This window comes from Mya arenaria, chromosome 4 (assembly GCF_026914265.1).
Source record: "Mya arenaria isolate MELC-2E11 chromosome 4, ASM2691426v1".
In the NCBI taxonomy this organism is placed as follows: domain Eukaryota; kingdom Metazoa; phylum Mollusca; class Bivalvia; order Myida; family Myidae; genus Mya; species Mya arenaria.
The window spans coordinates 48,629,326-48,649,836 of NC_069125.1; the positions used below are offsets into that span (position 1 = coordinate 48,629,326).

The 20,511-nt window shown below is 33.5% G+C and overlaps 1 protein-coding gene across 3 annotated transcripts in view; it reads right to left on the minus strand.

The window, feature by feature from the left end:
• Positions 1-2,652: 2,652 nt before the first annotated feature.
• LOC128232280 (cardioacceleratory peptide receptor-like) overlaps positions 2,653-20,511 on the minus strand; it is a 32,083-nt gene continuing 14,224 nt past the window's right edge. Inside the window, exons 1-7 of one of the 3 annotated variants that reach the window (XM_052945756.1) lie at positions 11,751-11,804; positions 9,356-9,497; positions 6,612-6,815; positions 4,818-4,969; positions 4,485-4,632; positions 4,213-4,302; positions 2,653-3,550 (exon numbers count right to left, since the gene is read on the minus strand). In XM_052945756.1, coding sequence (XP_052801716.1) covers positions 3,321-3,550; positions 4,213-4,302; positions 4,485-4,632; positions 4,818-4,969; positions 6,612-6,815; positions 9,356-9,497 — 966 coding nt within the window. In that variant the 5' untranslated portion in view covers positions 11,751-11,804 and the 3' untranslated portion in view covers positions 2,653-3,320. Of the gene's footprint in view, positions 3,551-4,212; positions 4,303-4,484; positions 4,633-4,817; positions 4,970-6,611; positions 6,816-9,355; positions 9,498-11,750; positions 11,805-20,511 lie in introns of those variants that run through there. The other 2 variants (XM_052945755.1, XM_052945754.1) reach the window with 2 other exon arrangements.

Genomic DNA, 20,511 nt, shown 5'->3' on the forward strand with positions numbered 1-20,511 from the left:
TGTGAAACGTATATATGAACGTGTGTATAGGTATGAATATAATACAACAGACAAATAGTAGAAGAACTCTCTAAGCACTTTAAAAATTATACGCCCCACCTCAGTCAAACTATCCTTTGAATTTCTTATTAGATTTTCAGTTATCCTACGACGAACAACATTAATACAATACAGATGGGTGTGTTATTTTAATTGAGTGTGTAAGGCGCAAAATAGATTAAGTCTTGTTCAGATGTCTTGGTACTGATGTAGCTAACGATATTTGTTTTGCATATTGACAGTAATGTGGTTGAAGTACGCTTAATTCTCTAATATACAACTCGTGCGAAAATCCTTTCTCGACAAATCGCTCGTATGCCAATATTTGTTTATTGTCTCTGTGTATGCATCGCAACGTTTGAATGTCTATCAGTTTGAATCTTAGATAAAACCCTGAAGTGCATACTGCTACCATTGATTATGCTAATCATTGGCAGCCAACCAGAAACGAAATAAACGTACATCAATTATTTCTAAACCCGACACATGATGTGGTTTGATTGTCACGCAGAAGTAAAACAATGATATCAACGAAACAATATACTTGGAAATCGCATGCTGTCAAGTAGTAATAGCCATGCGCAACTATGTTTTACAACGAAATAATAATTTTAATGCCGAATACCATAGTAAGTACACTGTTTCCATTCCATTGTGTTGACATAATATGTAATCAAATTGTGCATACTTTTAGATTAGTCTGATATTTCTTACCCGGATCGGAGGATTTTAAATAACAGGGCTGCAAACACAATGTTTGAGTAGAATCGTTCATAGATTGTTTAAAACTAGTCTGTGCTTAAACGCCAATGCGACTTATTTTGGAAATATATAAAGTCTAAAATGAAACAAGTCCAGCTAAACTATACAAAATACCAAATACATTTTTGATTTTACATATAATGTCAAACCCACAGACATGTAACAGTGTTTTAAATAAAATAGAGGTAAATCTTTTCAGCTGTAGAGTTTATTTTGCACTTATGTTTTATAATGTAATTAATACAATTATGCTGTAACATTTTATTGTGTTTTGGCATTCAGTACTTCATTGTTTAATGATCAAGTTTCCCGGTAAGGTGTATTTCCAACGTTATTCATTCAGAATGTTTTTATCAAGATTTGTTTCTGAACGTTCTAGACTTTTTTTATTATTTCCATCAATGCAAGTTTAAAGTTCTTAGGTTTGTAGAAACTTCTTGATGAAAATTGCAGTATGTTTAAGATTGTTTTAAAAACCTTTCGACCTACTTATTCAGTTTATTCATTTCAATCAACTAACTTTAAACAATCATAATATATTTGCAAACAAGTGTAATGTTGTCCTCCTTGGAGGACATTGATCTCCACATTTAGACTACCTTTTTTATAAGACAAAAAACTACAATATGATGACATATTTAAAATATGTAGTCTTTTGAAGGCATTGCAGAATTGAGGAGAAATTGATTCAAATCACAACCCTAGACTTACTTTTGTTAAGTCGTTTTTTTGGAAATAAAACGGGAGTTATTTTAACATTTAACAATTATAGTTCCAATTGAGTATGTACATTAATGATCGTTTGGATTAGTCTCTGTACTGGAATATTGGTTTCATCACCAACGCGGGTTTCACTAAATAAACTATTCCAAGGCCGTAGCTTTGACTGTAACTTTAAATTTATTGATAAACAGTGTTGGTTGTCACTGTAATTATGTATTTAGTTGCAGACCATATCTGTTATCGGTGTTTTATGTGGATGTGTTGTTTTGTATGAGTTTCCCTTGGTAACATTTTTACCGGGCATGTCCTCGACTGTTAAAACAATACTGATGGTGATGACAAAATTGATGAATTTCCTGCAGCTTGATCGGTTGGAGTCCGTTTAGTTCGACTCAGTTGTATTCAATCACAAAAACGTTATTGCTTGTTTCATGTTGTGGTTTATGACTTTATATGATAGCGTTATATATGCGGACACAAACGCCACACTTAATCTAATCTTAAAAAATGTATATTACAGTCTAACCTTATAAAATTCATTGACGTCCTGCTTAAATAATTAAATGTTTACCTAAACGATTGGAAATAAAAAGTATGTGTCAATATTTATAAAAAAATCAAACAATGAATATTTTGTATGTTATTGTTCCAACATCTACGTTTTAGTATTGATAAAAACTATAAACACTTACTTCTTACCTACCTTTACAGGTTCTTGACTTTTGGTTTTAAGGCAAATTTTATGGCCAAAATTTCACTCGACCAGCTTTTGACAGATGACTGTCATCAAAATTGTAACGAATTTCCGAAGAAATATACAAATATGATGAAAAAAATAAACGTTTGAACAACTTGTTTTAGATTTCCAACTATATTATGGTGTCATAAGCTCTTTGTGTAGTATTAATGCTGAAATGTTGAGGAATTGTAGAGGTAAATGCGTCCGCCTCTTACTCAAGATGTCTTTGGCTAAGGCCCGCTATGGTCACTTTCTCATTGCCTGTCGAAATGACGTATGTACTGCTTTAAAATAAACACTCAATTGTAATTTACATCTCTTTATAGCTATATCTACTATCGATGTACTATATACTACCACTTTCCCTTCTGTGTAACCTCAATTCCGTACTCAAATATACATATTGATAAAACAAAGGTTAAATATAAATTCCTTTTAATATGCAAAATAAATAACAGACAAGACATCTCCTTAACATGATATAAACAATTCACTAATTAATACACGAGTGCGAAACAGTGGCTCCAGCTCTTTTAGGAGCTGTATATAAAAAAGAGCCAATGACACTTCCGAGCTAGAGCAAAAGAACGGAAATGATCATAAAACGTAAGAATGACTCGTTATTCTATCTAATATCACAATTATGAGGGTTTATTTGAGAAATCGGAGAATGCAGTGCCATATAAATATGCTTTGTTTATATACAACTACTAATAGAGCTGGAGCCACTGTTTCGCATTCGTGTAATAGTGCAGCATGCACAACTACCTGTTTACGTTCTAAATCAGTTCCATGGAATAAATAAGACATTTAAACTCTTTCGAACATATGTACATGTATGCGCAGAAAATATGTGAATAAATAAGCATTATGCTCTACAGACCGATTTTCAAGACACATTTTATAAACATAATCTTGGAACTAAGCGAAATATTTCTAACAAACTAACCCGGCAAATGAATGCTCCTATTATGGTGTTGTGTTTTCAATAAATTACACAACTGCGTATCTCAGACGCCTATATGACGTCAATATGCAACGCAATATCTCCGCTAACTCAGGTTGTCGTCATCTCTGTGGCCATGCTGTCGTAATCTCGCGCGTGAGAGTTGTTTTTACGCCACGTGAATAGTTTCGTATTGAACATGATGAAGATGAGAGGGTTACCAAGACTGTTGAGTGGATACAGCCTCTGTAACATTCGTTTAACCGTGGCGTCTAGTGTGTTTATTCGATGGACGTCAAGTAGATAGATCACTGTCGCTGGTAGCCAACAAACAAAGAATACTGAAATGAATTTGAAAACAAAGTTACCAGATCACTTGAACTTACTCTTTTTTAATATTTGTGTTTATCTTCAGAAAGTATAGCTTCAATATAAAATAACATGCAGCACGATTAATTCAACATTGAAGTAGTTCAAGTATCAAACTTATTGATGCTGATTAAGTGTATTAAGTGAATAAATCGGGCGAGCATAAAGTACCTTCTTCGTCCGTTTGTCCTTCCGTCTGTCTTTATGTCATTCCGTCCGTCCGTCCGTCCCACTTTTCGTGTTTGGGGTTGTTTTTTTCTCATCATCCACCGGCTTTTATTTGAGGGCAATATATGGGAAGCTTCAGTATGAAGAAAATATTCGCCTAGAATCAGCGCGCTCCGGCTCGTTGCTTTTTGAGTTATGGCCCTATTAATTTTTATATGGTGTGATATATGTTCATTCTCGCAGGGGCTACTTATCAGCCGGTTTGAATTCATTGAAACCTTATGTAACGCTTTATTTACTAGAAAAGATGTGCACATTTTTAGCTCGTTCCGGTTCAGTTACGTCCCTTTTAATTTCGTTTTAGTGTTAAATAGGTCAATTGATCATTTCCAATTTCAACCCGATCGGGGAGAAAACATCCTACGACAGCCTTTTTGAAAGTTTAGTTTGATTGAAATATACTCACCAAAGCAAACGATTAGGGTCATTTTTATAGACTTTACTTTGGCTTTTGGAAGCAACCCTGACATTTTCGGTCGTGCACTCTGTAACATCCCTGTAAACATAAATACTATTGCTTACTTGTACACTATTTCAGCCGTATTAAGAAACCATGGTACTTGATGCTTGGTACTTTAATTGAAGGTTCTTTTTAGTAGAACTATTACAGAAATATGATTATGAAAGAGTACTTTTAAAAAACACAGCATAACATTATCATTTTATACAAATAGAAACCTTGTGTTTGAGACTTGTCCTTTACTTCTGTTAGCCTCTGTCCATCCTTCCAGTGCTGCCAGATGACAATGGAGATGCCAATGTAGCAGAAGGAAATAGCAACAAGAGGGAGAAAGAAAACCCCAGTAAGTGTGCTCCAAACATACGCCTGAATATGGAATTGAAATGCATGCTGCACATTGAGTACACTTTATCATAATGTACATTTCATCGTTTATATTGAATGATACGGTATTTTAAGCATGTTTGTAAATTTGGACAAACAAACGATGAGTATGCCGACGTAAAATTATTGGAGCTTTTAGAATCAATCAAAATTGAAAGATATCTTACCTGCCATTGACCGTCTGTTTTTAAGTTAACTTCGCAAAACATTTTCGAGTACTTTTTATTATACTCTGTCCCAAAGAATGGTATTAACCATGAAGGTAAGGCTAATCCGATAACCCAGCAACCTATGATAATTGTTCTGTATGGCATATAACCTGCAAGTTAGATGTGACAAAAAATCATGTTTGAAACGACTATTGCTAGAGATTTACGAAATGCAAGAGCCACATGATACAAGTATTCCGACAGAAACAGTTGCAATCAGATAACAGGAGACCCAAGAGGGCCTATGCTCTACTGGCATGGCTCTTGTGGTCATTTTCAATCCAGAACATGTACGTATGAGTAATAGGCAACAAATATATAGTTCACTTTTTGTGTTTGGGTCAGCTGAAAACGCTGCACGTTCAACATCTGAGGACAGAAAGTGTTGTAAGAATATTAGTTGCATGAACTATTTTAATATGTGCCAAGTAAAGGTAATCTGAGGGTAAAAATTATTTGCTTTCTAAACTGTACTCATGCTCAAAATTTCATTTCTGTAGCTTTAAAAATAATAAAAGTTGATCAAAAGGTCAAAGCCAAGGACATCTGAGGACAACATTGATGCTTTTTGCAAAACTGTACACATGGTCAAAATTTCATTGCTGTAGCTTTAAAAATTAAAAAGTAAGTCAAAAGGGGTGGGACCAGCTTTTGCCCAAGGGGCATAATTTCAAATGTTTTGCTAGACGGTCATCATATGATGCTCCACAACAAATATCAAAGGTATGGGCCTTGTGTTTTGAAACAAGATGATTTTGAAAATATTTTTTAAATAAGTCTCTAGGAAACTTGTGACCCCCAGGGCAGTGCCAGTTTTGACCCAAGGGGGATAATTTGAACAAGCATGGTAGTGGACCAATAAATTATGCCTTGTTCAAAATAGCAAGGATCTGCATAACTGTTTCAGACAAAAAGATTTTTAACATTTCTCAATTTAAGTATACCAAACCTGTGAACCCGGGGCGTGGCCAGTAATGACCCCAAGGGCATAATTTGAACAAACATTCACAAGCAATTGTGACTTTACATGTAAACTTGGCTAAAAATAGACTACGCTCATGTAGACTTGACTTAAAATAGACTTAGCTAAAAATAGCATTTGTTTATACTTTAAAGACCCATAATCTAGGCATGCATGGGCGGATCTGGCTGGTTTTCAAAAGGAACGGAGCTCTAATTGATATCTAGAAACTGTACAAGTTTCATCGAGATACAATTAAAACTGAAGACTATATCGTGTTCACAAGCAATTGTTTACAGACGCACGGATTTTTTTATACTTTCAAGACCCTTAATCTGGGCATGCATGGGCGGATCTGTCTGGTCTTCGAAAGGAACCGAGCTCTAATGGATATCTAAATACTGTAAATGTTTCATCGAGATACAATCAAAACTGAAGACTGTATCGTGTTCACAAGCAAGTGTTTACAGACGCACGAACGCACGTACGCACGGACGCACATACTACGTACACATTACCATCACATAAGCTCTTCTGGCCTTTGGCCACTCGAGCTAAAAATGGAAACAATAAATTAACTTTCGGTAAAAAGAAAATTCCGTAAACTTATATAGCGCAGATTTCATCAAGAGTTACAAATTCGTAGTTTCATTACTAGAACAACATTTCTCAGGACTGAACGAAATAAAGAAACAGCAAAATGTCAATACACTAATATTATTTAAATATACAAAAATACATAGTGTTCCAACCAGACGTTGTAAATTAAACAATACATTAAAAGATAATACCTCCCGTGATCTTTCTTAACGGATACTTCACAGCAAGGAAGCGATCAAAACTCATCCCAATGAGCAGATTGTTGGAGACAATAAGAATGACGTAGCAAGCATACCGATGCAAGCGGCACATGACGTCGCCGGCCAGCCATTCCGCGTGCAGAATGCCAATATTTACTGCATCGCCAGTAACAGCAATTAACCCAACAAGTAAGTCTAAAACAAAAACAAAAGACGCAATATCAAATTTAACAGCAACAGCAACAAATCCAACAGAAAATACAACAATAAAAACAACCAATATTTGTCAACATTTTTTTTAAAGGCAGTTCATTAAAACTATGCCAAAATTTAGGAATGAAAATAATATGTGCAAATATTCATTATTAAAACTTTTCGACTACCTCTATGTTAAAACGAAAAGTTATTTTATAACCCCGGGCATTGGGACCACCAAGAGAGCATGAGCAAAAAGAACGTCATTAAACTACATTACAATTCCCATGCTACTTCGAGCATGGGTTTTATTTGTCTTTATCAGTTAAACTGATTTAAAAAGTCGCAGTAAAAGTTTTATTTTTAAAAATAAAAACATATTTAACGAATTAAACCATACTTTTTATACAGCCATTAGAGCCATTGCTAAATTGATCAATAACATTCAACAATTTAAGAGGTGAGTGCAATTATGTAAAAGAACAAATAAACATAATAAAGAAAATAAATGATCTGTACACATTTTTGGAACATTCACATTTCTTGAATTGTCACTTTTTCCACATATACAAAATTAAATTGTATCATAAACCTTACTTGCAAGAATTACCTCATGAATATAATAAACACATAAAATTTATCAACGAAATTTAGTGTTAAACAAACTTTAGAAAGTACTGCAAAGTGAACCTCGCCATGTTGCCTGGAGATTCATTAATTATTTCCATGGTGTGGAGAATACATTCAGAGTTTAAGAAATGCCCAAGGTATGACCCTTAGTTTTGTTTGTACGTTATGATCATTATATCTTAGAAAGGTTCGTTTATATTGTATAGGGTCAAACATCAAAAATCGTTTAGTTTGGAATGTGAACGTCATCATCATCATCATCATCATCATCATCATCATCATCATCACCATCACTGTGATAAGTCGGTGCTATATACCACTCCGAAATCGTGTGACGAAAGTCCTTCTGATTTCTGCATTGGGATGTACCTAATGCACTTGAAAAGCGTTGTTTGTATGACCAATATTTATAATATATATTCAGTTTAATATCCTCAACCTATTATGTGCTTTTGTAGAATTGGATCTTGTAGCTTTTCGTTAGGAAAACACATTAAACACCCAGAATGGGATAATATCCATCAGTGCATTTAAAGACCCGATAACATTGGTACGATTGGCCAAAGAATTTAAACTATCTGGGTGGTACGAAACGGTAGTTTTCCCTTCATGTGATTGAACTCTTTTCTCAGCGAACTCTTGATCTTTACGCTCACTAAGTGACAGTATCACACTGAATGATTGAACCGCCAAACGATTTCTGAAAATACGTGTTGATAGTGCCTTACCAAAAATATACGTGATAAATGGTTAGGTTTTCTAAACTTGCGATAAATTATTTCAATCTATGGTTTGTGTTATATGTCACCAGTGAGTTTAAAACTATTATTCTTTTTATGCATCAGATGATACATTCGGAAGCCAAACTCTGACTGAAATCTTGGCAGACAGAATAGTGATAAAGAGCATAAAAATAATAATTATTAAGCTGTTATCAAAAGCAAACATTATTAATTTGATAATGTTGCGTAAGTTACAGCAGGATTTTATTTCACAAAAGTATATTTCCTTGATTATGTTTCTGTCAAACTGAAAATGTGCGCTGATTGTTTATCAGTCATTCATCAAAAAGTTGTTTACGTGTTAAAAAAATAGATGTTCAAAGACATATTGAATGATTATAAAAATATTAAGCCATAAGCACTTTTGTGTATCTGCTAAAAGGCTCCAACAAAATGCATTTGCTAAAGAAAATAATTGTGAATAAAAACTGGTGATGCTTATATAAAATCAAATTGAAATTCTCTACATAACTACTTGAGCAATCGTTTGATCATGTCACCGGCAATTCTTCAAGCACGACCCAAGTCAGAGGTATGACATTCTAAACAAAACAAAACATAGCAGACATTTTATTAAAGGTTTTTTGCTATTTGCAGTACCGTTTATGTCTGACAAACGACTGTGTCTTATTGATATGGCATATTAAACATTGATAAATTAATATTACTTACTGCCAAAATGCTTATCAACAAGTCCAACAATAATGTTATATAATTATAATGTATAAGAATAATATCTTTTGCTTTTAGCAAGTATATTTATATTGAAACTCAAAATAATTGCATGGTATACGTAGCCGTAATAAGGGTGTGCATGGGGAAGACAGTATATAATTTGTATCAACTTGTGTCAAACCCCTTTAGTTTTTTGTATGTTGTATATACTGGTTTGAATACTGATCATGTTGAAAGAAGAAGGCAAACTCTTATGTTTAATTAAAGGGTTCTGCAGTTTATTTTATACTACTATTGATTCATTTATCATTATATTTAATGCAATACAATGTATATCTACTCCGCCGGTTATATTTTGCTGTTAATAGTACAATTTAATGTGCTTGATGTCATTTTGTAACAGGTTTATGAAAAGTTTAAGATAATAATTTAAATGATGTTAATAAGTTCTACCTGCAATGGCAAGATGACGTATGAAAAAGTGTAAGCGATTATTTTCCTTCTGTCGGCTGAGGGTTATTATGACCAAGCCGTTGAGCCCAACTATGATCACGGCCATAGAGAAGCAGGTAACAGCTATCGCCTTGTCCATCATCTGCAATGTTGGCATAATGTATGAGTCAAACAGTTTACCAGATAAACTATCGCCCTGTACATTACTCGCACAGTTAGGTAGTGGATCAACACATTTACAAACAGCCAACTGTATAAAGTGGTTAGATCGTTGGTTTGGTCAACGTCAGTCGATGATTGGTCAATATGTTTGCAATGATGAACAATTAACCAAATTTAATCGAATTTAATGTTCAAACAGACCAAAATATGACCTGCGGACAACTTAACAATTGGTTACAGATGAGTATGACAACATTCTGAAAGGATGTGCTTCGGGAGCACAGAGTAGCTCAACTAAAGCATTGGTAAGCTCAACACTGCCAATGTTATTTAGCGATTCAACGAGCATAGGAAACTCAATAAAGCTTCGTTGAAATGTCAGAATTAATGTTATTTAATGTGACTTTATATCTTTGATATAATTGGCCATAAAACATCAAACCTTATTGCAAAAGCCTTTCAAATAAACAATCATTTTTATATTGCTCGTATTTTTAAAACATTTTAGACTTAATTTACTGCCCAAATGAAAATGCATTATAGTTATTTTGTTTTGATCAATTTCACTGAAATATTTTGGACACTGATGTCTTTGGAAAAACACAAGGAAATAGGTGCGTTTTATTTTAAAGGTTATTGCATACAATATGTCATACGTCTAAGATAAAACGCGAATCCCAATACATCGTCCAAGAAAACGGATTGTAGTTAAGACAGTGAGTATTTAAAATATTTGCTCAAGGTTATACTCAATATAACACAAATTATTTGATACAAATTGTGGAATAGCATGCTTTGCATGTTAACCTATAATGCTATAATATTAGCTTGTAAACCATCAACAATGTAATGGCTTAAGGCACTGGCAATATATATGCGATGGAAGGCAACCATACATACGCGTAGAAAGTTTGTGTTTTGTTTGGTTACTAACAGTTACTACGAGTACAAGAATCAATGCTTGAAAATCGAAAAATTAATTGCATTGTGTTTACTTCGCGGACCATAAACTTACACAACTCGTTGTGCAAAAAAGCTTCATTTTATAGGGACCCTGAAAAGAACAACTATATGCCACATCAAGAACAAAGCAAACGATTTTAAAATGTTCCATACTATACACTAGTGAACACTTCTAAATTCTCAATTTTATAAAGTGTAGTAAACAGTTGTATTTCATCAAATCTCTTTTTTTACGTACAATCATTTTTTGTCCAAAGTTTTCTAAAAATGGGACTTGCACATACATCTAGGGCAGTGCAATTACCAATATTTAATTTGAATACACTTAAGACTACTTTGCAAGAAAATCAGGTCGTATCAATTCCATCAATTATGTAAAATTATATTTCTGTTTTTGTTTCTCTGCCGGGTGTTTTTCGCAAAAAGAGCACTGTTTAAATTCCGTTATTTTCATACTTTGAAGGGACTAGACAACAGATAGTGCAACAATCAGAAAATATCTATTTCCTAAAATTAAGCCTAGAATTGTCAATACTAATTTATATCAGACCGATAATACATCAATAAACATGATGAACAGAATATTATGCTGATGTTTCTGCTGAGTTTACTCGTTTAAAAAAGGCACATAAAGGTTTCCCAGTTTATAGTGTGTTTATTTAGCTTGTGACAGCCAGGTGATTAGTACAAATATATATACCGACGCTATTTTTTTTAAATTTACTGGTATTTATGTATTTATTCAATAAATTTCGAATTGGAAAGATACACACAAACTGTAAAAGATACCCCTGTCGTAAGCGATGTGATACGTCAGCAAGTAAATTCAATGTTTTGTACACAACGAAATCAAATAGCTTTTTTTGCAATTGTATTAGCAGTCCTTTTTAATGCTAGTTGTGTAAGAGATATTGCTTTTTAGAAAAGCATAGGAACCGAAACTGTCAATGCACGCTTACCGGAATTCATTGAGATTTCCCCCAGTTACAAGAACATAAACCACACAAAGTAAACGGTGAGGGACCGCTATCAGGTATGTTCTATCCGACAGAAGATATATTTCAATCTGATAGAACAAGCAGTACAACTTTTTCATTAAAGGTTTATGCTTATCCTGGATTGGATATATTACTGTTAAAATCAAAACAAAAAGCATCCTATTTCACTCTTTTGTCGAGATAAGTCATAGAGGGGATGATTATCAATGTGCTCCTTTCAACTTATATTTCAAGCACTGTTTAAATAAAGTACATGATAGTATACTGAGTACCTGAAGTATTGTCTAGTCCAAGTAATAAGAAATATGTAAATACCGATAACAAACACGCTCGGATTTCCTTCTTTACATTCTGTGAATGCCTTTGAACTAATCTAAAGAATTATCTCCAATCTTGGATAATCCCATCTTGTTACGAATCCACGTAGGTAGTAAATATGGCAGAAATAATTATGTTATCTTGCTAAGGAAACATTACTTTTTTCTTTGAAATTTTAAAATACACAAGCAAATACGAATACAAATTGAATATGAAAAGGCAATCAAGAAAAAAATTACAAAAAAATAATTACAAAATAATGAAACAAATGTGAATACCTGTACTGGTTGACGGTACATTACCGAACAGGGCACAAATACCGAACACCGGCTAAAACACGCGTTTGTTTACCGTGATCGATTATTCAATACCTAGATCAATACAGAGGCTTGCCTTGGTCACACTTGCGAAGTTTCATCTTGTTTTGTTAAGTATTTTTCTAAAAAATGCCATTCAATATTTATACTCTTAAAGATCAAAATGTAGCACACGGGGGGAAATGACGTCAGAGGGTGCACGCGCATCTTTAAGTTTTGCAGTTATGTTGACCTACATTCAAGATATTTATAAATAAAAATCACGCTTTACAGTTGAATTGCATGTTTTGAAAAAAAACATCGGAAACAATAAATAACTTTGCAGCTAAGTGTTTATATAATATAGCACACTTATTAATTATAATTGTATGACCATGTATTTTCGCTTTGCAAGTGTTCGGTATTTGTGCCCTCCATAGCCTTAATTTAAGGGTGATTTACTGTCCATAATATGAACGATTTTCGACATATAATTAATGAGATAATAAATCTGTACTTTTACAGATGTCACATTAACCAAAGATGTTTCATACGAAATTTTAACTTACTACAAAAAAATTCTTCAAGATAATTGTGGAAAACCTCAAAAAGTGCTCGGATTTGTGACCTTAGCCAGTATGTCTCAAAGAAAGCGTTTGCTGTAGTAATTCATTAATCCTCATGTTGTAAAATTGTGGATTGGACATGTCGTTATATTAACACTTAATTTACGGTCTGTTGATCCCTTAGGTTTCCTTTATAGTATTATTGAAATTTGACGTTAATATATTATTGTTTCCGTAATTAATACAGACGTTTCGTAGACAGAAAATATAATGCTTAATAGGATTTTTTAAGCACGAATACAAGCTTCCATTATGAAGACAGTTTCATATATCAAACAGCTTGAACAGTCTGAAAACTCAGAAATGTTCATTTTGTCCAACGTGTTTTATAGTAGAGATATTCATATCACTTATGATTGCTATTCTCCACGCAACTAAAAACGCGCTGGCGCTTAATTTTATTGCAATTAAAGTAAATAGTATTATAAACGACTTTGATGAATATGTTGATGGCGATAACTTATCTATCGAGACACACACACTCGAAATAATGGTCTAGGCAAATATCGCAACGAAGTGTATTCTGTGTACGCATTACCCTTGTATTCCATGCAATCAATGATGACGACTAAAACGTTTAAGGTAACATATCTTGAACAGCATTTGAAATTTTACCAAAATCTTTGCACGACTTCATCGCTTAATTAACGGACAAAACATGACAATAGTGAATGTTAAGCCAGAGAAATGGATCTTCCTAGACGTTTTGCGTATTATCAGTGGTGGCACGTGTATAATGTTTCATTTGGATAAGTTTTCGAGCTTTGACGTGGTTAGTGTTTGTGCACGACTCTTACAGGATCATCAAGACCATGGGAGGCTTTATTTAACCATGTGCCTTATGTCACGAGTAGTATGCATAAAAAGATTCATTAGAATGTTGTTATTTTCGACGCTCTGACGAGCATAGTATCTCCAATATCAAAATACATACTAAAGATATACCATAACAGTGGAATAAAGAAGAAGTGGTATATTTACTAGCCTATACATAGTTAAGAATTAAACACTTTAAATGTCATTTGACATCATAAACCCTTTGTTCTAGACCCGTTGAAGATCTACGAATTTGTTTTAGATTCCGTTTATCTGCTTATCTCCTTTGATGTCATTATGTCTCCTATCTTTTATCATGTAAATACACATTATTTTGTGTTGCTTTGCATTGTAAATGACCAGTGTATTTGTCCTTGGTAATGCCATTTTATTATCTACAGTACGTTCTAAATGAGTCAATACTGAGGGATCACAACAATCATTTGATTTCAACAAAACAGTTGAAACACTGGCTTAACAAGCAGACGACTAGTCAGCATATTCGATTTTATATCGTATCATTATTATGTAAATAAACTCTGTTATTTTTTCATTATTAACATATCAACGTTTTATACGAGTTATACGATCTTTCATTTTAATTTTTAATGTGTGATTGTTTTCGAAACCCGCATGCGACCATGATTGACTGGAGTCAAAGTCTGTTTTTGCAATTTATAGTTGTCTATGCAAACACTGTTGTTGCTGTTTTTGTTGGTTGCTGTTGAATGATAGCTGCGTTTATTCTCTGTAATGTTATTGGTCCACTAAGCCTTAAACCTATAACTCTTTAACAAGTCAAAGTTAATATCTATGAACAGTTGTTTCCATTGTAATGCCAATTTGTAAAAATGTGTATGCAATGTGTTTGCTCACCATTTTAATCATTGTGTTTTTATTATCAAAAGTGTTACCGTAATGTTCATTCTTTAATGATTAAAACACATTTCTGTTTTACTTTTATCTTTTTGATCGCGCAATTCTTAATTCCAAAAGCTATTTCATCTGAACAACTTACGATCCTGGTTCGCTATAACATTACTAAAAAAGATAAAAAAAAATGAATACATAAAGAATATCTTACATGATTTGCGTGAAACATTATATCTTTCAATAATCGCTTTTTTCCATTATCAATGATCCAAAATGAACAGACACAAGAACACTAAAAGATCTCTAATAACTAGTAATAACCATGTCAGGATTTATAGTCTTTGATGCTATATTATATCATAAATATCAGAATCCAATCAAGGCGGATAGCGTTTATTGGAAAGCCACCAAGAAGGATAATCTTATACTGCACTAGAGGGTGTCAAAGGCAATTGTTGCATTATGTATAACGGAAAAAGTAGTGATTAATTTATGTAAATATTTATGTAAAAAAACTACAGAAACAAGCTCAGTAGCCATAAGTTTAAACATAAACCCCGTTTAATGGCACAGGGTAAAAGCCAAAGACATAGAACACAAAAAAATAACAAACAAGAAACATGGAACAACAGCACAAAACTCTACAAACAATACAGTGCATATGCATGTATAATATATAAAAAAAACTAGGTATGTTTATCAAGGATTGTTAAGGGCCGCGTTGGAACGGTCAGTAAAATGTTAACACACTGGGGGTTTAAACGAGTTTACGTGCACAAACAACGGCAACGTAATTCAACAACGGCAAAGCCACGTAAGGTTAACACGTTTAAGTGTGTGTTTTTTGGATAACATATAAACTCCACTTATCGGAAAAGTGATAAGTAGAATTGGCGTAACCGTTTCCTTAACTACGTGCGGATAATTTGAAGCCTTCTTCACTGATACCTCACACTGTTTATGGGACGTTGTCCTTGAAAATGGGGTTCATAACATTCAAGTCATCCGCAACCCTCGTGATTGCTATTATATATCAAATCGGTAATAGCATTTTCTAAAGCCCTCGCTAAAAGCAATACATTTAGGCGTCCTTTCGTATGTAGAATAGACTGAAAAGATGTATCCAAAAAAGATAAAAAAATAGCGATTTTTGTCAGATGACAATAAAAGAACTAGGTTTGTGTGGATAAAACGCTGTTTATCAATGTATGAGAACTGTTATTGATCATACTAAAATGTGTAACAGATACACATTGAGGTGTATTTGACCCGTTTCATAAACTTTGAGCTAATATACATTACAAAAAAACGTAAATAGCAAATAAAATAAGACATATGTTTCCAGAGAAAACTCCATGTCTGCACGACACATACAGTTTCAATTTCTCACACCGTTTCTAAGACTCCATAACCAAACGTGTTGGATTCTTTATATTTACGACATGTGGTCAGAGAAAGCACTGACAAGAACTCAAAAATAGTTTTAGCAAATATCACTGCCCACAGCCCTGTGTTTTGAGCACTCAATAATAGGGCGAGTGCTCTTCCAACTAAGCTACCCGACCGCTTACACACCTTCTAAATACCTGAATAGATAACGATAACGTGACACAATGACACACAAATTAGTTTAACTGTTGTCACATATACTTCTATACCTTCACCTTATATATAATTTTGAAGGAAGAAAACACATAAAAAAATATAGCTTAAGCCGGGGCTAGGAGCATATAAGTTGTTTTATATACCATGCCGTCAATGGCCAGCCTCGTTCCCACCTCGTCTGCTGTTTCTTACAATGGAAATAGTATGCTCTTCCTGAGAATCCCTCTTACAATTTTATCTACGTATTTATTTCAAACGTTTAAAGAATACAACACTCCATTACTTTCAAAGAAGTTGTTGTCAGAACTATAACGATATTTTTTCTTAAACGCGAACCGTTATTCAGGAACCATTAGGAATCCAACTCGCAAATTAGCAGCTGCTTCCTTAATATCCATTCATTGCGTATTCATTCGATATTCAATTTAAGCATCGTCAAACAGTATTTGCATGCAAATTATTATAATGTAAAATGCATGGCAGATGCATGATATTTTTTCTTGGTTTCAACTGAATATAAACGACAAAAGTTGCAATCTTTGAAGAACACACTTACTTGTATGTTATATTACTTTCGGTAGACGTTTACATGTTCGTTTTTCACACACAAGATAATACCACACTAATATGAGGTCAGCAAGCATTACAACCTCACGAAATAGAACCACATGTGCCCTTTCCCACACGGTATGATTATATTAATATGAGTATACTGTCGCGAAATATAATGTGTTCTAGACTTGACGAAAAGTCTCATAAATGTCACATGCGTGTTAAAGCATTAAATATGCAAGAAATCTTTCATTTCTGTACAAATCGATAATGCAGAAACTAGTTCTTATCAAAAGCAATCAATATTTGCCATTAAAAGCGAATGATGCCATGATCTGTAGATGGAGCAAATCTGTGTCCATTCGGTTTGTGCTACTGGGCACGTCTGTGTAATATCAAAGAAATGTTTTGTGATGGAACACTGACAACTGTTTTATAATTGTTATTTATGACTTATCACATGTATCTTATTTGTTATGAGATACTTTTATGCGCTGGTCGTACCGACATAATTTTATACACGTTAGTGAGTTCCTCTATTACACTGGACGCAAACTTGCTCCTTTAGAAGTCAGTATTTTGTTTATCAGACACAAGGCAGGAGAAATTATAATGTATTAAGACTAACATCACTTGCATAGAAAACACTCAGCCAGGGTAAATAGAAAAACGTTGTATTACAACTACCATTCATTGGTGTGTCATGTGGTAGTCGTCAATATGCATGCTGCGTTACCTGCTAAGACGTGTTTGAATTAAACTATGTTTTATCTTAGTATAAATGAAGAACATTATGTATCGTAAACGACTGTCGAGTAAACGAAAATTGCTCCTCTTGTCATTGCAAGCAAATATTTTACATCATGGCATTGTTTTCTTTTGTTTTAGACCTTAGAAATAGGAAAAGTGTTAGGTGAATTAAATTAACTCTTATCATTTCCTTTCTTTTCAATTTCAATAGTAATGTAGTACATGCAATTTAGTCAAAGATTGATGCAGACGGTTCTCTGAAATAAATAATGGTTAGGTTGCATTTTCAAGAACGGAATACTACTTTCCACCATGAAGATGGTTAAAGTTAACAGCTGGCTTTGGTAGTCCAATCCGTCAACAAGTTTTACAGCAAATGTAGAAGCCTCATTTGTGATAGCATTGTTCACGCGAAATATACATCTTCGCTTTAGTTCAATCAAAATTGGTTTGCAATTGTTATGGCTAAAATTGACAAATGACTACTATGACGTTTAATTATCAACCGAGAACAGACATCAGAAACATTACAAGCTTAAAATATTACAGTTTATGCAGCTAGTATACCATAGTTTCAGACCGTACCAGTAGCTGTCATATGGTACAGCTCCTATAATAATCATGCTTTGTATCGAATTTAGATAGGCGTTAGAGGAAGCGCCATAAATTCCCGAGTTGCTTTACTGCACTTCCCTCAATATTGCAGTGAAAGTCAGAGCTAGTCTCATATATTGCGCAGGTAAGTACGAAGGCAAACGTGGTGGAGGATAATAACTGAAGATAAACAATTTCAACACACTTAGTTTGATTTATCAATTTGCGACATTCGATGTTGCAGGTTTCTCTGCGTGAAAATGCGATTGAAATTCAGACACCGTACAGATTATTCGTTTTCGTTCTTTAATTCATGTTTATCAATGAAATGCTCTTTATGTAAAACCAGACTGTCAAAAAAGCGATCCGAAAATCTTTTGTATAGAAAGATTGAACTTCGTAAAAGATTTTCTGATATGTCATATATGTCGATTGACATCAGAACACGACGGATAAGACCGATTCTAATAAAAAAACAATTATTCCTTTTCTATTACGACGCAAAGACAAGAAGTTGGATACTTTTTTTGAAAATTGCGGTATTCATTAAAATTACCATCTGCCATTATCTGGTCTATACTAACGAATAGTATTAGCTTTGTACACAACCTTCAGGTTTATCTAATCAACATGCAACCCGGCCACACACACGGGTTTATTGACACACACATTGCTGGTTACGCAACTATTGGCGACAACGCGACAAAACAAGCAACATACATTAAAGCAGTCACAGACGAGAACACAACGGATGATACAATGTCAGGTATTTATGAACAATATTATGCATTAAATAACGATTTAACTTGGACAGTCTAAACACAGGTAGTGAAAAACACTCCCCGCATCTTTTTACTTATAGGGCCAATTTGTACTGGAAAAAGGGTAGGTAAGTCAAAACTTGTCTTTGGTTCAGTTGTGTCTGAATGTCATTTCACACTTAACATCGTCGCTATATCAACTACACCCATTTTTAAGACATTCGTGCATCTTGCCCGTACAAGGCATTACTGAAAGAAACACAAAAAAACATTAAATAAAATTAATCGGGCAATACCAGTTTGTCCAGTGGAAAAAATGAAAATATGGTCAGGTTTAAAAGTTCAGCGTATTTCATTAAATCGGAATCAATTTCATTATGTTAGACCTTATAAAGATATAAATATTGCTATTGATGATATAAAGCGTTCTGGAGAGACAATTTATATGAGATAAAATCAGGTATTGTCCTTAGATAAGAGCGGAAATTACACATGAGAAGACAACTAAAACGGACATTTCCAATCAAATGATAACAGATGTTTACGAATAGTATTTATATGGCATTTGATATAAAAAACGTATTTTTATGGACAAAGAAAACTCAGACTATAACTCATGCAACAATTATATAATAAAATTAATGGACATCTGTTGGGGTAAAAAAGTAGTTAAGTGGGGGGTCAATATCCTTTGGAGAAGTCATCCAATTTACATAATGTACGGAACAGAAATATCTTTGAAGCTCCATCCGGAATATTTACTTAGAACACATTTAGAACTTAGCAAAGAATCGGAGAAAGGTACTCTCCTCATAACCTTTTTTTAATGTTGTTTTCAAAACAATTCATAAAATTCGTCATATTTTGCTTACTTTCAAAATACAGTAATCATATTATCCTGTACAAACGTTTACACACACATACTTATTATCTTAACACGTATAAAAAGGTCATTAGTTGCAGATCTTCAGAAAATGACACCGTATGTCTGACCTTTTGTAAACAGAGTTCCTAACTTGGCTTAAGTGCACAAAGGCAATAAAATTCGTACAATAATACCAATTACCGAAAGGCAACTGTAATATATGGCCAAAAGTAGCAGTTAGTAAAACTGAAAACTCATCATGCCATCAGCAAACGGAAACATTTGTGATTTAAAAGAGGAAGAAACGACCGTCCTTAAAAACAGAAACAAAACACAAAGTTAAAATACGCGATAGATATACCTATTTCAGCGAGTGTAAGTCACATTACATTCATGAAAAGTATATCTTTACCTTATTATCATGATATTTTGACAAATAAAATAAGATAGCGTTAAACCGGTGCTAGGGGGCAAGTACGGTGTTTCATAGGGATTGAAATCAGACAAAGCATGTTTGTTCAATCATTGATTATATAAACGAACTGAACAAGTGAATGAACTTTAAAATGTATCCATGGACATACATCTACTTAGTTGTACATATATGAATACATATGTGTTTTTATTTGCTTTTTGTGTGATGTATGGTGAATCATATTTGAAAAATCTTTAATGAGAAGATCACTTTCCACTGACAAAATAAAAAATAACAATCTTATTAAAAAAAAACATACTATTTTAAATGTCCAAAGCTCTTAACCGGAAAACATTGTTATCAAATGTTCTTACCTTGTATATGGAAACCTTTTGTTTTTGGTTTGCAACTTCAAATAAACCTTAACAATGATACCCCAACTCAGTTAATCACAGTCATTTCAACATTACAAATGCTTACTTTAGCAATCATAGTCATGTGTATAACACATAAAGACTCTAATATGAACTGTTTGAATTTAAACAATAACTTTAACTGAAGT